Source organism: Theropithecus gelada, chromosome 6 (genome assembly GCF_003255815.1).
Source record: "Theropithecus gelada isolate Dixy chromosome 6, Tgel_1.0, whole genome shotgun sequence".
In the NCBI taxonomy this organism is placed as follows: Eukaryota; Metazoa; Chordata; class Mammalia; order Primates; family Cercopithecidae; genus Theropithecus; species Theropithecus gelada.
Window position 1 is genome coordinate 52,533,772 of NC_037673.1, and position 17,143 is coordinate 52,550,914.

General features: G+C 38.7%; 1 protein-coding gene across 6 annotated transcripts in view; it reads right to left on the minus strand.

The window, feature by feature from the left end:
* SLC38A9 (solute carrier family 38 member 9) overlaps positions 1 to 17,143 on the minus strand; it is an 87,171-nt gene that overhangs the window by 17,333 nt on the left and 52,695 nt on the right. For 4 of the 6 annotated variants that reach the window (XM_025388004.1, XM_025388002.1, XM_025388008.1 and 1 more), the window contains 4 exons: positions 15,771 to 15,830; positions 11,814 to 12,008; positions 8,498 to 8,605; positions 5,109 to 5,215 (listed from right to left, as the gene is read on the minus strand). In XM_025388004.1, the coding sequence (XP_025243789.1) occupies positions 5,109 to 5,215; positions 8,498 to 8,605; positions 11,814 to 12,008; positions 15,771 to 15,830 (470 nt within the window). The remainder of the gene's footprint in view (positions 1 to 5,108; positions 5,216 to 8,497; positions 8,606 to 11,813; positions 12,009 to 15,770; positions 15,831 to 17,143) is intronic. The other 2 variants (XM_025388007.1, XM_025388006.1) reach the window with 2 other exon arrangements.

Consider the following 17,143-nt stretch of genomic DNA (forward strand, 5'->3'; position numbering starts at 1 on the left):
GGCAACATCCAAAATAGCTAAGACATGATTTCCTTGAATGTGGCTTAAGAAATACTACCTTGAAAGTAAGAATAGTAATAAAGGATGTGATTGTGGAATGGAGATTCAGTTTTCATTTGGTTCATTAATTCTATAAGGCCATAAAACAGGTAATATAAAAAGCTTCCATGATTCTATTTATATGTACATTAGAAGGAACTTCCAGGTGTTACTGTAATTCCTCAATGTATTGTTTCGACAGCACTAATTTAATGCCTATATACTCTAGATTAAGTTTTACATTGTTGAGCTATCGCTGTTCTCTCGGGAACTGAACTTACTTTCCTCTTGAGGCTTTGGATTTGACATTGCATTTGACCTTTTACGTAGTAATTGACATGTGCCAGGGCAATGATGAATGAGAATCTACCCCCAGGTCCAAGCATTCTGAGCAACTCTTGATTATCCATATAGTCAAATGGTAGGCATTTCCTATCACCTATTTCCATTCAACAAGAGTGCTATATTCATTTAGCTAAACAGATTCCAAAGAGTAGAACTGCATTGACCGTGACTAATTTCAAAACACTTATTATTATTATTATTATTTTTTTAGATGGAGTCTCACTTTGTCGCCCAGGCTGGAGTGCAGTGGCGCAATCTCAGCTCAGTGCAACCCTCTGCCTTCCGGGCTCAAGCGTTTCTCCTGCCTCAGCCTCCCAAGTAGCTGGGATTACAGGCACCTGCCACCATGCCCGGCTAATTTTTGTAATTTTACTAGAGACAGGGGTTCACCATGTTGCCCAGGCTGGTTTCGAACTCCTGACCTCAGGTGATCCGCCTGCCTCGGCCTCTCAAAGTGCTGGGATTATAGGCTTGAGCCCCCGTGCCCAGCCGTCAAAATGCTTTTTATTTCTGTATATGTTGAATACTTTTTACAATTAAAAAAAAAGATCTGTTTTGAAGGCAAAACTGCAAATCTTGAAATTAAAAAGGCAAAGATGTAAAGGAATCAAAACTATAAATCAAGTATTTGGGAAGTGAAGACTGGAAGCTAATTTGCATTAAATTCACAAAAACTTTTATACTCTTTCTGTATATACTTTTTTTTTCTTTAAAAAACAATTATGGATCAGAATAGCCACATTTGGAACACTTTTTGTTATCAGTCAATATTTTTAGATAGTTAGAACCTGGTCCTAAGCCTAAAAGTGGGCTTGATTCTGCAGTAAATCTTTCACAACTGCCTCGACACACAGAAATCTTTTTAAAAATAGACACTTGCCGAAGTCTTTTGTTCGCATGGTCACACCCTGATGCTTAGATGTTCCAGGAATCTAATATGGCCACAGCAGTCTTGATGACCAAAGTCATTTTTTTCCATCTTTAGAAAATTACATGGGAACAAACAGATTAAACACATCTGAAGCTACTGTGTGTGTGAATGAATACTCTTTTGCTTTATTCCAGAATGCTGTACATCTATTTTGGACTGTATATTGTGTTTGTGTATTTATGCTTTGATTCATAGTAACTTCTTATGTTATGGAATTGGTTTGCATTGAACACAAACTGTAAATAAAAAGCAAGAAAAGGCTGAAAAAAAATAAAATAAAATTCTGTGGTAACTGACGTTTGAACAAATGTTGTTAGGAGGAACTGATGTATTTTAACTAAACCAGATTAATGAAACTGGTGCATGTAAGAACCATGCAACATGAGAACTGCCTGTAATTTAACTCATTTGGAGCCTCTCCTCTTTCCCTTTTCTTTTTTGAGGTGGAGTCTCACTCTGTCGCCCAGGCTGGCGTGCAGTGACGCGATCTCGGCTCACCACAACCTCCGCCTCCCGGGTTCAAGCGATTCTCCTGCCTCAGCCTCCCGAGTAGTGGGTACTACAGGCGCGTGCCACCACACCCGGCTAATTTTTTGTATTTTTAGTAGAGACGGGGTTTCACTGTGTTAGCCAGGATGGTCTCAATCTCCTGACCTTGTGATCCGCCTGCTTTGGCCTCCCAAGGTGCTGGGATTACAGGTGTGAGTCACCGTGCCCAGCCTGAGACTGTTTTCTAGTAAGACAAACAAATAATGAGCATGATAAAAATATGTGTAAATGTTTAAGATAAAACATGACACTTCAGTAAGATTGTGTTTGTCTTTCCCAGATTTCTAGGTACACGAGGTTGTTCTGTTATTAGGGAGACTTTGGTGGTAAAGTTTGAGAAACACAGCCTTATGGATAGGATCATCCAATATATGAGAATTCTACTTAACAACATGAGTTTCTAGGGCACTTGGGCTAACTTGGCTTACAAGAACAGACTGTAAATATCAGGAAAGAAAGGGTAAGAGGGGTAAAAATACTAAAAATTTCCAGCCTCTGTTGTATGTTAGATCATGTTAACATCACAACCCTGACAGGTAGCTATCATTTTACGTATGACAAAAATGAAACTTGAGGTAAGTTCACCAAATAGGAAGTATGAAAAATCCAGATTGACTCAAGTCCAACTCCATTTACAGGTAACATGCTACATGTATGGTCAGTAAAGATGAAGATGGAAAAGCTAAATTTATATTTTTGCTTTAGAGAGCTTACTTCCTCTACTTAGAAAGGTTTTTGCCTTCTTAATGACTGCCAAACATTACCCCTTACTCAAAGCCTTCTCAGAATCTCCAGGCACAGCAAATCCTTCCTTCTCCTGCATTTCAGTAACAACTGTATAGACCTCTATCAGAACTTCATTATGACTTTTGTTTACAAGGTCAGAAGCTGTTAAATTGACCACAAAATCTGCAGACAAGCCAACAAGTAACTGGTTAACTTCTGTTTGCCTTGGGTTTAGTTTGCTTTACTTTTTCTATTGTCTAAGGTAGAAAGTTAGGTTTTTGAGATCTTCATTTTTAGTGTAGGTGTTTACAGCTATACATTTCCCTATAAGCACGCTTTAAGTAAACTCAAAGTATTTCTGATTTTTCTTGTGATTTCTTCTTTGACCCATTGGTTATTTAAGAGCATGCTGTTCAATTTCCACAATTTGTGAACTTCCCAAATTTCTTTCTGGTATTGATTTGTATCTTCATTATGTTTAGAGAACATACTCTGTATGACTTAAATCCTTTCACACGTATTGAGAATTGTTTTATGACCCAGCATATAGTCTATCTTGGAAAATGATCTTATGTATTTAAGAAGAATGTGCATTCCGCAGTTGAGAGAAGACTTTTTGTAAATACATAGTAGATTAAGTAGGTTGCCAGTGTTTTTCATGCTTCCTCTATCCTTACTTATTTTCATCTATTTGTTCTATCAGTTACTTGAAGGAGGGTGATAAAATGTCCAATTACAATTGTGGATTTGTCTACTTCTCTTTTCAGTTTGGCAACTGTTAACTCATTTATTTTGAAGCTCTGTCACTGGGTGCATATACATTTAGGATTATTATGTCTTCTTGATGAATTGATCCCTACAGATCATTATATAAGGTTCCTCTTTATCTCTGGCAATACTCCCAGTTCTAAAGTCTATTTTGTCTGATATTAATTTGGCCACTCCAGCTTTCTTATGTTTAATATTTGCATGGCATATCTTTATGTTTAATATAAATTCCTTGTAGACAACATATAGTTAGGCTTTGTGTTTTAACAAGTCTGAAAATCTCTTTTAATTAATTAAGTTATTTATTTGAGATAGAGTCTCACTCTGTTGCCCAGGCTGGAGTGCAGTGGCATGATCTCCGCTCACTGCAACTTCCACCCCTTGGGTTCAAGCGATTTCCCGCCTCAGCCTCCTGAGTAGCTGGGATGACAGGTGCACACCACCATGCCTGGCTAATTTTTGTATTTTTAGTAGAGACAGGGTTTCACCATGTTGGCCAGGCTGGTCTCAAACACCTGGCCTTAAGTTATCCGCCTGCCTCAGCCTCTCAAAGTGGTGGGATTACAGGTGTGAGCTGCTGTACCCAACCTCTTTTTAATCTTTTAACTGCAGTGTCTTTAAATATAATTATCAACACAATGGGTTTAAACTTACTATGTTGCTATTTGTTTTCTATTTGTCACATCTATTCTTTGGTTCCTTTTCCATGGCTTCTTTTGGATCAGGTATACTTTGTTTGTTTTTTTGAGATGGAGTCTGGATCTGTTGCCCAGGCTGAAGTGCAGTGGTGATCTTGGCTCACTGCAACCTCCATCTCCCTGGTTCAAGCAATTCTCTGTCCCAGCTTCCTGAGTTGCTGGGATTATAGGCGTCTACCACCACGCCTGACTAATTTTTGTATTTTTAGTAGAGATGGGGTTTCACCGTCTTGGCCAGGCTGGTCTTGAACTCTTGACCTCGGGATCCACCTGCCTTGGCTTCCTGAAGTGCTGGGATTAGAGGCGTGAGCCACTGTGCCCAGCTGCATTTTTTTTTTTTTTAAGATGAGGTTTCACTCTGTTGACCAGACTAGAGTGCTGTGGCATGAACACAGTTCACCACAGACTTGGCTTCCTGGGCTTAAGCAATCCTGCTGCCTCAGCCTCCCAAGTAGCTGGGACTATAGGCATGTGCTACCAAACTGGGCTAATTTTTTCTGTAGAGACAGGGTCTAACCATGTTGCCCAGGCTGGTCTCAAATTCCTGGGCTCAAGTGATCTTCCTGCCTCAGACTCCCAAAGTGCTGGTATTATAGGCCTGAGTCACCATAGCTAGGGTATCTTTAAAAGATTTTACCACCATTAATGGCTTATTAGCTATACCTCTATTTTTTCAGTGGTTACTCTATGGCAGGCACCGGCAAACTATGACTCACGGGCCAAATCTTGTCTGATGTCTGTTTTTGTGAACAGTTTCATTGAAACAATGCCATCACCCATTTGTTTATGTATTATCTATGGCTGCTTTCATAATATAACAGCAGAGTTGGGTAGCTGGAACAAAAACCATATGGCCTACAAGGCCTGAAATATTTATCATCTGAACCTTTATAGAAAAATTTGCTGACCACTGCTCTATGGTTTAAGTTTAAAAATTAAGATCTTGTGACAAAATTGCCTAATTGTACCCCAAATATAAAGTGGCTCAAATACTGACTTAAAAAGTTTATTCTCAGGAGATACAAAAGTCAATTCCAAAGATAATTACTCACATTGTTTTCTTGTTTCTTGTTGTTCTTCAAGAGCGTGATGATACAATTATGAATAAAAAAAGCAAGGGTAAGCACTCCAGTCAGCTGTGGAAACTGAAATCTTATCTCTAGGAGAAAAATAAAAACAAAAACATTAAAACTGACAGTTAGAAAATGAGTAGTGGTAGCCAACAGTTGATTACTAAAAATCAGTTGTCACTGTTTTATCCGGGGAATAAGAATATTAAAATGTCTTTAAAAAGTTCCTCAAGGCCAGCATTATACTTGGGCAAAGCACTCAAAAGGGGGAAAAAAAAAGTATGCTAGGGCTGGGTGTGGTGGCTCACACCTGTAATCCCAATACTTTGGGAGGCCAAGGTGGGCGGATCACCTGAGGTAAGGAGTTTGAGACCAGCCTGGCCAACACGGTGAAACCTTGTCTCTACTAAAAATACAAAAATTAGCTGAGCGTGGTGGCAGCAGCCTGTAATCTCAGCTACTTGGGAGGCTGAGGCAGGGGAATCGCTTGAACCTGGGAGGCAGAGGCTGTAGTAAGCCGAGATCGCGCCATTGCATTGCAGCCTGGGTGAAAGAGCAAAACTCCATCTCAAAAAAAGAAAAAAAGTATACTCTGTGCAGGCGCTTTGTATCAATTATTCCTATTTGAGGTAATATAATTGGTATGGGGAAGGGCAGGATTCAAATTTAGGCTCTGTCTGACTTTAAACTCCTTCATTTTTTTAATACCTGAATTTGCCAGAAAATTACCTCTAGAAAAGGAATTATGAAAGGGCAAACTGGTCATTTAACATTCTTCACTGACAAATCTAAAAAACATTATTTAAAAATAATAGAAATAAATGTCCACCTACAGGGGATTCATTAAATTGAGATACAGTTGTGCAGTGGTATACAGTATCAAAAATTATGTTGTAGAGGCAGTTTCTTTTTTTCCCTATGATTGAAATAGCATACATACTGTGATTTTACTTTTTATTGTTTTATTCTTTTTGAGATAGGTTCTCACTCTGTTACCCAGGCTGGAATGCAGTGGCACAAATACGGCTGACCACAGCCCCAACTTTCTGGGCTCAAGTGATCTTCCTGTCTCAGCTTCCCTGGCAGCTAGGATTATAGGTGCATGCCACCACAGCCAGCTAAGTTTAAAAGAATTTTTTTTTTTTTTTTTTTTTTGTAGAGACAGGGTCTCGCCATGTTGTCCAGGCTGGTCTTGAACTCCTGGGCTCAAGTAAAACTCCCACCACAACATCCCAAAGTGCTGGGATTACAGGCATGAGCCACTGTGCCCAGCCTACTTTTACTTCTAAAATATATGTGTGTGTATAGATGTGTGCATGCAAAGAAAAAAGACTGGGGGAGGGGGGGAGTATCCACAAAAATATAAATAGTGGTTACATCAAGTTATGCAATTTATTTTAAATTAACCACTTACCTATAATCTCTAAATGTTCTGCAATAAACACAAAGCTACTTTAAAGTGAGAATAAAATAATACTGCAAAAGCACTGCCAATTTCTGTATTGAGGACTGCTAATAGAAGGAAAAAAATTGATTTTATGTAGAATAAAACCATGATTTAATGGAAAATACTGCTGGTCTAGGCAAACCCATCTCAGGGGATTCCTTAGTGTAAAAAGTAGAAATGTATAAAAAATCCACTGATTCTGCTATATTATTTTAGAAAAAGAAGAGAAAACAATTAAGAATCAAGCACTAGCTCTAAAATAAAATAAATAAATCTAAATAAAATAAGATTAGTTTTCAACACATTCTTTTTAATTTAGCTGAATTTCCTGTCTCTCAGAGTAATCAATTCTATTACTTAGTTAAGATACCCTGTAAGGCAATTTGTTATTTCATCCTTTTCTATCTTTTCTAATTAAGGCAAGTAAGACCACTGTTAGGTTTCTAACTTGTCATATTACAGTGGGTAAATAGTCAGCTTTTTCCCATTAACTACCAAAAGCTATCTTTTTGAGAAAATTTCTTGAAAACCTGAGACTCTTTTTAACAGCACTATTGAAATAAAATTCATGTTTCACCCACTTAAAGTGCACAACTAGTTTTTAATTGAACAGTATATTCACAGAGTTGTACAACCATAACCACAGCACTTCATTCCTTTTCTATTGCCAAATAATATCCCATTGTACAGATACACCACATTTTGGCCAGGTGCGGTGGCTCACGACTGTAATCCCAGCACTTTGGGAGGCTGAGGCAGGCAGATCACCTGAGGTCAGCCTGGCCAACATGGTAAAACCCTGCCTCTACTAAAAATACAAAATTAGCTGGGCATGGTGGTGCACGCCTGTAATCCCAGCTACTCAGGAGGCTGAGGCAGGAGAATCATTTGAACCGGGAGGGGGAAGTTGCAGTGAGTTGAGATTGCGCCACTACACTCAAGCCTGGGCAACAGAGTGAGACTCTGTCTCAAAAGAAAAAAGAAAGATATACTACATTTTATTTATCCATTCATTAGTGATAGACACTGGGCCGTTTCCACTTTTGGCTATTATGAATAATGCTGCTATAAACATGCATGTACAAGTTTTTGTGTGGAAAATACACTTTTTTAAAGAACACATTTATGCCATGATTATTACATAATATATTAAATAATAGACTCCTTCACAAAATGGTTTTAAAGAAGCTCCAAACTTCTGCTGCTTACTTTATTCCTTTGAAAAGGCATATCAAGAAAGGATGTAAGCAGGAAGAAGATAATTGCATTACACATATCTGAGAAAGGATTCATATTTGGAATGTATAAATAAATCCTATAAATCAATATAAAAAAACAGACAGTTAAATAGAAAGATAGAAGAAACACTTCAGAAAAGATGAAATCCAAATGGCCAACAAACATATGAAAAGTTGCTAACTCTACTGATCATTACAGAAATGCAAATTAAAACCACATTGTATGTTCCCAACAAAAAGATAAATGTTTGAGGTGATGGATATCCCAATTACCCTGATTTGAACACTACACACTGCATAGAGGTATTAAAATATCCTATGTATCCCCCTAAATATGTACAACTATTTTATGTCAATAAAAATTTTTAATTAAAAAACACAAAACCACAGTGTAATACCACATTATATACCCATCAGAAAGGCTGGATGAAAAACACAGAAAGTGCAAGTATTAGTGCACTATAACTTAAATGAACTTCAACTAACAAGTAGAAATGACAAAGGGCCCTGGTTACCACTAACTGCAGGAAACTCAAAATAATCTCAATTGTAGTACTATTTTTAACTTAATAGCATTTATAAAAATGCCCAGCATAAAAAAGATCATTACTTGTTTTAGAATAGCATAACAATGGTTAACTTAAGATCACATTATTGTAATTTATTATTTTGCCAAAACAGCTCACCTGGTACAAAAAATTCTGTTGGTATAAACCAATGAAATTCCAAATGAAATCCCAAGCGAACAGCCTTAAAGGTGACAAGGAAAATCAAATAAAGGACAGATACTGTGCCTGTGAGGAAAAAATTCAGAAACCATTTATTATCTTTGTGTGTTTTACAGATTATTTTAAAATCAAGCATTGTTTTCATAGTCTCAGCAAAGTGTGGGAAACTGTTACCTACATTGATTATCTCCACTAACACCCAGCTGGGATCTAAAGACTAGAAACAAGCTGAGGGAGTTACCAGAAAAAGAACAAAAAAACTCTATGTAGTAGGCCTAACAAGAACCAGACGGGTTGGGTGTGGTGGCTCACACCCGTAATCCCAGCACTTTGGGAGGCCGAGGTGGGCAGATCACCTGAGGTCAGGAGTTCGAGACCAGCCTGGCCAACATGGCGAAACTTCATCTCTACTAAAAATACAAAAGTTAGCCAGGTGTGATGGCACATGCCTATAATCCCAACTATTTGGAAGGCTGAGACAGGAGAATCACTTGAACTCGAGAAGCAGAGGTTGCAGTGAGCCAAGATTGCACCACTGCACTCCAGCCTGGGCGACAGAGCAAGACTCCATCTCAAAGGAAAAAAAAAAAAAGAATAAGAAAAGAAGAATCAGATGAAGGTAGCTCATACATTGCTGAATGCAAAACTGCTTCATTTACTTATGAGTTGAGTTTAAGCAGAAGATACAAGCAGAGAGTCCACTATAAAATTGTAGGATTACACAGGATAAAACTAACTTTTATTCTTTGAATTGGAAGTGTTAGAGACAGTCTGTCACAGTATTTAATGTGAGATGGTAAGAAGGTAAAGAAAAAAAAGCAGTGAACGTGGATCAAAAGCATATTTGAGAAAGGTGAGAAGCCAAAATACATGAACAATCTTGATCTAGTATCTAGATGAGGTTTTGACTGGGTAGCACTGCTTGCTAGATGGAGATTCCAGACTCCATTCTCAGGTATTATATACAGGGTAAAATGGGCATTCAGAATTTTTTAGTAGTGTAGAAGGCAGAAGATTATTCCTTTTAAGAAATTAAGTCTAGCCATTATGGAGTAGAGTCAGAAAACTCAGGAAGGCCTTAGATGCTAATTCCTCTAATGAAGCTATGGTTTTAAGAGAAAGGGAAACTACCAACGAAAAGAACAAAAGCAGAATATCCTTAAGAACTGGAGAATCAACAATCAACCTGGTTGGAAGTCTGGTGATTGTTGTGCCCAGTTGAGCAAATCCTTCTATAAGTTTATATTATTTTAAAAGATCTGTTTCATAGAAAAGTTGGCAAGCAAATCAGGAAACCACGAATGAGTGATATAAGCAGTACTGTGGGTTTGGAGATTAGCTGATTCATAAAGGATGAAAACAAGACGCCAGAGCTTATATAACCACAACTCTCCATCTTCTGTGTGTCTATGGCAGCTTACAGTGAATTCTGTACCTGAGGCAGACAGGCAAAGAGAAATAATTTTAACTTTTCCTTTGGTCTTCTGGAAACCTAGAAGCCACTGCCTTGTTCCTTGATATGATGGGTTATTTATTTATTTACTTATTGAGACAGAGTTTTCACTCTTGTTGCCTAATGGCATGATCTCGGCTCACTGCAACCTCCGCCTCCTGGGTTTAAGCAATTCTCCTGCTTCAGCCTCCCGAGTAGCTGGGATTACAGGCATGCGCCACCACGCCTGGCTAAGTTTGTATTTTTAGTAGAGAGAAGGTTTCTCCATGTTGGTCAGGTTGATCTCGAACTCCTGACCTCAGGTTATCTGCCTGCCTCAGCTTCCCAAAGTGCTAGGATTACAGGTGTGAGCCACCGCACCTGGCCTATCTATTTATTTTATGCTCTAGATTGCCTGCCAAAGATCACATCCACAGGGAGGAGGTGAAATTGTATGGTTTATGTGGAGTTATCAATTCCTTATGAATGATATCCTTGTCTTTAGTTAGCCAGATCTGAACTTTCACTGGGAGGTTCCTTTTGCCATCTTTTTTTTTTTTGTTTTTTTGAGACACAGTCTCGTTCTGTCACCCAGGCTGGAGTACAGTGGTGTGATCTCAGCTCACTGCAACCTCCACCTCCTGGGTTCAAGCAATTCTCTGCCTTAGCCTTCCAAGTAGCTGGGATTACAGGCGCCTGCCACCACGCCCAACTAATTTTTGTATTTTTAATAGAGACGGGGTTTCACCATCTTGGCCAAGCTGGTCTTGAATTCCTGACCTTGTGATCCACCTTCCCTGACCTCCCAAAGTGTTGGGATTATAGGTGTGAGCCACCGCATCTGGCCCCTTTTGCCATTTTAAGTGGAGTAAAAACATTCGTTTAGTGGTTTTTGAAAAGCAGGGCTCACAGAAAGAGGTCTATTCCTTAAAGAAGGCAATAGTGTTCTAAGAAAAAAAAAAAAGCACTGAGGAAGAGAGCAAAAGCAGAATAAACCTAAGAAGCCTGACATAGAGAATGATTTCCCAGGTTCAAAGTCAGGTGACAATCCTGCATAATACTCTTAGAGACTGTAGGAAAAAACATTCTATAACCTTCCTTAGTAAGTTCTGTTTCCAACCGTTAGAATTGAGAATTCCTATAAGATCCAATTTGGATCTCTCCTCCTGAAATATTCATCTATTTCATCTAGTTATATCCTCAGAGGAAATGAGGAAGAATTGTTCAGTAAGTTTAGAATGAGAAACCAAATAATTCGTGTCTCAAAAAAAAAAAAAAAAAAAAAAAAAAAAAAACCACAACCAAACCAAAACTGGTCATCTACACTTTTCTCTATGCCAAACTCCATAAAAAAATAGAAAAAATCAGGTTATCATAAGAATGAACAACTTGCCAGGCACGGTAGCTCACACCTGTAATCTCAGCACTTTGGGAGGCCGAGGCAGGTCAATCACCTAAGGTCAGGGGTTCAAGATCAGCCTGGAGAACATGATGAAACCCCACCTCTACTAAAAATACAAAATTAGCTGGGCGTGGTGGCACACACCTGTAATCCCACCTACTTGGGAGGCTGAGGCACAAGAATTGCTTGAACCCTGGAGGCAGAGGTTGCAGTGAGCCGAGACTGGGCCATTGCACTCCACCCTGGGCAACAAGAGCGAAACTCCGTCTCAAAAAAAAAAAAAAGAAAAAGAAAAAGAAAAAAACAAAACAAAAACGAATGAACAAATTAAACACAGATGAACAGGCTTGGAAGGTAACTCCGCAATCAGACCATATTTCCCTAGACTCCACCACGTATTCTATTACACAAAGTCTCCATAATTCAGCGGTACTACTTACCTAGGATATTAAATTTTGAAAAAAATGAAGGAGATTTGAAATTGAGCAGTGGAAGGAGGAGCCCTACAAGATAAAAGGGCACTGTCCTGGACTTATCCCACCACTTTTCAAACTGTTGGGCTCCTGTGTCATTGGCATAGAAAATCATAGAGCTGTTGTCAGGATGGCCTCCACTCCCGGCACTTGGACAAATCACTGCAATAGGAAAGTACCAGATTAGAGAAGATGACCAAAAAAAAAAAAAACCAAAAAACAAAAAACGGAAAAACAAAAAAACAGAAAATTACTGCCTCTAGAGACAGACACTTGCTCTACCAACCTCAACTTTTTCCAGGAGCCTAAATGTCTCCTTTCTGGAAAAAATAGAGGGTTAATTTTAAGAATATTAGTACTCCTTCACCTAAAAATAAGTAAAAGTGAGGGAATCTTTAAAATTTCTGAGATATTATCTTTATTTTTATTTATTTATTTTTTGAGACAGAGGCTCGCTCTGTCGCCCAGGCTGGAGTACAGTGGCGTGATGTTGGCTCACTGCAACCTCCGCCTCCTGGATTCAAGCGATTCTCTTGTCTCAGCCTCTCAAGTAGCTGTAACTACAGGCACACATCACCATGCCCAGCTAATTTTTGTATTTTTAGTAGAGAGGGCATTTCGCCACGTTGCTCAGGCTGGTCTCGAACTCCTGACCTCAGGTGATCCACCCACTTTGGCTTCCCAAAGTGCTGGCATTACAGGCGTGAGCTACTGTGCGCAGCCCTGAGATATTATCTTTAAACTCTACTAGAAACTATAAAAATATCCCACCAAATATCCCTTGGTTCCACTGCCAGAGAGAAAATACTGGGCTGGATGGTGTTTGGTCTTATTTACACAATAATATAAAAAATATCATTTAGGGTGACTGTTTATTACACTAATAACCCATACAAAGGTCAAAGAGCAGGTTTCTTTTAACAGCAAACAAAAATCTATGGGTTTGGAATAAAAAGCAAACATCATTGAAACAGCTGCCATGGTATAATCACTGATAAAAATGCAAGAATCTTGAATCTCAACAATCCAAAATGATTCTGGAAGTTGATCACATTTGATAGAAGCCTAAGAGTCCAGATGATAATCCAGACGGCTGGGAAATCAGTAAAATGTATGTTTTTTTTTTTTTTTTTTTTTGAGATGGAGTCTCGCTGTGTCACCCAGGCTGGAGTGCAGTGGTGCAATCTCGGCTCACTGCAACCTCCACCTCCTGGGGTCAAGTGATTCTCCTACCTCAGCCTCCTGAGGAGCTGGGATTACAGGCGCATGCCACCATGCCGGGCTAATTTTTGTATTTTTAGTAGAGACAGGGTTTCACCATGCTGGCCAAGCTGGTCTCCAACTCTTGACCTCGTGGTCTGCCCGCCTCGGCCTCCCAAAGTGCTGGGATTATAGGCCTGAGCCACTGTGCCTGGCCTAAATGTATGTTTCTTACATACTGATCTACAAGTGGCAATTTCTTCTGTTATCAGACAGAATACCAGCCATTCTCATTGTGTTTCTAATGTCACAATAGAGTTTTTGCTAATAATCAGTTCTTCGTAAAGAACTCTTAATGCAGATAGAAAATACTCATCTTAAGTAACCCTTATACTCATCATTTGTCAAAGAGAAAGAATATTCATTGTCAGTTCTATTTTTAATTTTATTGTCTATCCATTATTTGGCATGCCACAAAGCCAAACATTTAATTTTCTTTCTCCTTCTTAGTCAACATTTTAGTGTGCTTTTTTTCTTCTATGCTCTGGACAGAAATTTTCTTGTGCTAATTATAGTGGTTAAAAGCACAGACTATGGCGCAGTGGCTCATTCCTCTAATCCTAGCACTTTGGGAGGCTGAGGCAGGAGGATCACTTGAGGCCAGGAGTTTGAGACTAGCCTAGAAAACATGGCAACCCTGTCTCTACAAGAATAACAAAATTTTGCTGGATGGGATGTGTAACTGTAGTTCCAGTTACTCAGGCAGTGGAGGTGGGAGGATTGCTGAAACCCAGGAGTACCAGGTTGCAGTGAGCTATGATCATGCCACTATAGGCCAACCTAGGCAAGAGAGAGATCTCATCTTTAAAAAAAAAAAAAAAAAGAGCACAGGCTGTGGATGGAAGTTAACTGACTGAATAATGAATTCCCAACTCTGCCACTTAATATTTAGGCGTCCTTGGATGAAATTAACTACTATGTTCCCTGGTCTCTTCACCTGGAAAATGGAGTTGACAGTATCTACCACTTAGGGTTGCCGTAAAACATTTAATGTAATGCCTGCAAATAGGCATTCAATAAATGTTAGCTGTAATTTATTTATTTTTTTTTTGAGACAGGGTCTCACTCTGTCACTCAGGCTGGAGGGCAGTGGCGTAACTATGGCTCACTGTAGCCTCAACCCCTCAGGCTCAAGTGATCCTCCTGCCTCAGCCTCCCGAGTAGCTCGGAATGCAGGCACATGCCACTATGGCCAGCTAATTAATTTTTTTTTTTTTCGTAGAGACAGTGTCTTGCTATGTTGCCCAGGCTGATGTCAAAGTCCTGGGCTCAAGCAATCCTCCTGCCTCGGCCTCTCAAAGTGTTAAAATTAAAAGCATGAGCCACTATGCCCAGTAGCTAAAATTTTTTACATTAACTGAAATGGATTGTTTCATACTCTGTTTACTACACTGTTCAAAATAAACATTAGCAGAGAAATCAAGAAGTGCTGGATATAAGATATCACTATATAAAGTAAACTGACTTTGCTGATGGTGTTCTCTAAATCATCAATGTGACTGTGATATTAATATTTATTACCTTAATGATGAACTGACTCCCTACTGGAGAAGTACTATTAACTTTAGATATTAGTAAACTAGTTTCATCAATTAATATTAGAATAGGTACAGTAAAATAATTTTCTTTTTAAATACAAGGATGTTATTTGGTTCTTTGAAAATTCTGAGGTAAGGGATAGGGCACAAGAGATTTTAGTATAATAATTCAAAGGTATACGTGTATGTGTCCACAGGAATAAAAGCTAGTACTTTGCTCACTCATTTTCTAGCATTAACAAAAGACAGGTTTAATTAGGGGGAAAAGTAAGATAATGAGTAGCAAACACTGGAATGTAAACTTCATGAGAGGAGGGACTTTTGTCTGTTCATCATTATATCCCCAGAGCCTACAATAGTTCCTGACACATAGTAGGTTTAATAAATGTGTTTAATGAATTATCCTCTTAGTGATCAATGTGCATCTCCATCAACATGACATCAGTTTAGTATCCCTGAAATCTGAATACATAAAGCTTTAGGTGATGTTCAAGTTTAACAGCATAACTGTTACCAAAGTTATATTAACGTTTATATTCACTTTCCCTGTAACTGTCATATTGGATTAAACCCATTGGCCACAATGGTTTATTTTTTAAAAATAAAGAAAAATTTCTAAGAAATTAATTTCTTTTGGAGCCAAAGCTTCAATTTGTTTTTCCATATTTAGTTACTAACCTCTGTTTATTACTAGAAAATGAATTCTTTTACAGGTTACAAATTTGTATAGCCTATATATTAATAACTAAAACAACAGATCTCTAAAACTAAGTTAACTGAGAACTACGCTTCTAGACATCTGACATAATTGTGATATAGGTTCTTGAAAATATTGATTATTCACAGGCAAATATGGATACTGTAGATAAAATTGTGAGTTGTATAATATGAACTAAATGTTGCCTAGCTCACATTAATACAACCTATTGCCCGGTTACATTAACACAGCCTTTTTGGAGGTTCTTTTTTTAAAAACACACTAACTACCAACAATTTAGTAGCAGCTCAGTAAACATAATAATTTTGTACTAATCATTTACCTAAAATAAGGTCACATGTTCTACCTTAAATCCTTTTTGGAGCAAGGTGGAGAGTAAAGAAACAAACAACATCCCAAACTACTTACCAGGGTTGCTATTATTGGTACTCAGTATAGTGTCTGTGTCATTAATGTGATGAATAAAATCTAAAAATAAAGGAAAAAATATAGTTTAACACTTAATGAAAGATACTAAATCTATTACTCTCGAAGGTCTTTTATTTATAAAAATCTTTTTTTTTTTTTTTTTTTTGAGACGGAGTCTCGCTCTGTCACCCAGGCTAGAGTGCAGTGGCCGGATCTCAGCTCACTGCAAGCTCCGCCTCCCGGGTTCCCGCCATTCTCCTGCCTCAGCCTCCCGAGTAGCTGGGACTACAGGCGCCCATCACCTCGCCCGGCTAGTTTTTTGTATTTTTTAGTAGAGACGGGGTTTCACCGTGTTAGCCAGGATGGTCTCGATCTCCTGACCTCGTGATCTACCCGTCTCAGCCTCCCAAAGTGCTGGGATTACAGGCTTGAGCCATCGCGCCCGGCCAGGCATGATAATGTTAATGGCTTCACAGTTCCACTGTAGAAAATCTTTACATAATTGAAGATTTCAGAAAAACCTATCCACAACACTGAATTAATGATCGTTTAAAGCCCCGGAATAAAGATATGTATGTAAGTTTTCTTTTATACTCACACGAAAGTTACATCTCACATAGAGTACAGTTCTAAAGTGTGCAAAAAGGGGAAACCAACACTCATACACAGCTAACCTTATCTGGAAAATCAATTAAATTTTTTTTTTACAAAGTACAATACATACTTTTATAGATCTAAGGCCATATACGAATTGTTATGCACATAAAGAACCACTGAATTAGACTAAAGGAAGTAACAAAGAATAAAGCACATGCAGATGGCTGAGCATTCATCATTCTACAGTGAAACAGAGAACAGGCAGAGAATGTGTTTACTTGCCTCAGGGGATTTACTTTGTTCTGTTTGATATTAACCTTCTATAACCTGAGTAAGCATTAATAAAAGTATTTGTTGTGAAACTTGAATAAGATAGTAAAAGGTGCTGGGTTAGGTTTTAAGGTCATAAAACTAAGTTAAATAGTTGAATTATTCATATTCACTGTATGTTTCTCAAGATAGAATTAAAAAAAAAACAGTGTAAGGCCGGGCGCGGTGGCTCAAGCCTGTAATCCTAGCACTTTGGGAGGCCGAGACGGGCGGATCACGAGTCAGGAGATCGAGACCATCCTGGCTAACACGGTGAAACCCCGTCTCTACTAAAAAGTACAAAAAACTAGCCCGGCGAGGTGGCGAGCGCCTGTAGTCCCAGCTACTCGGGAGGCTGAGCCAGGAGAATGGCATAAACCCGGGAGGCGGAGCTTGCAGTGAGCAGAGATCCGGCCACTGCACTCCAGCCTGGGTGACAGAGCGAGACTCCGTCTCAAAAAAAAAAA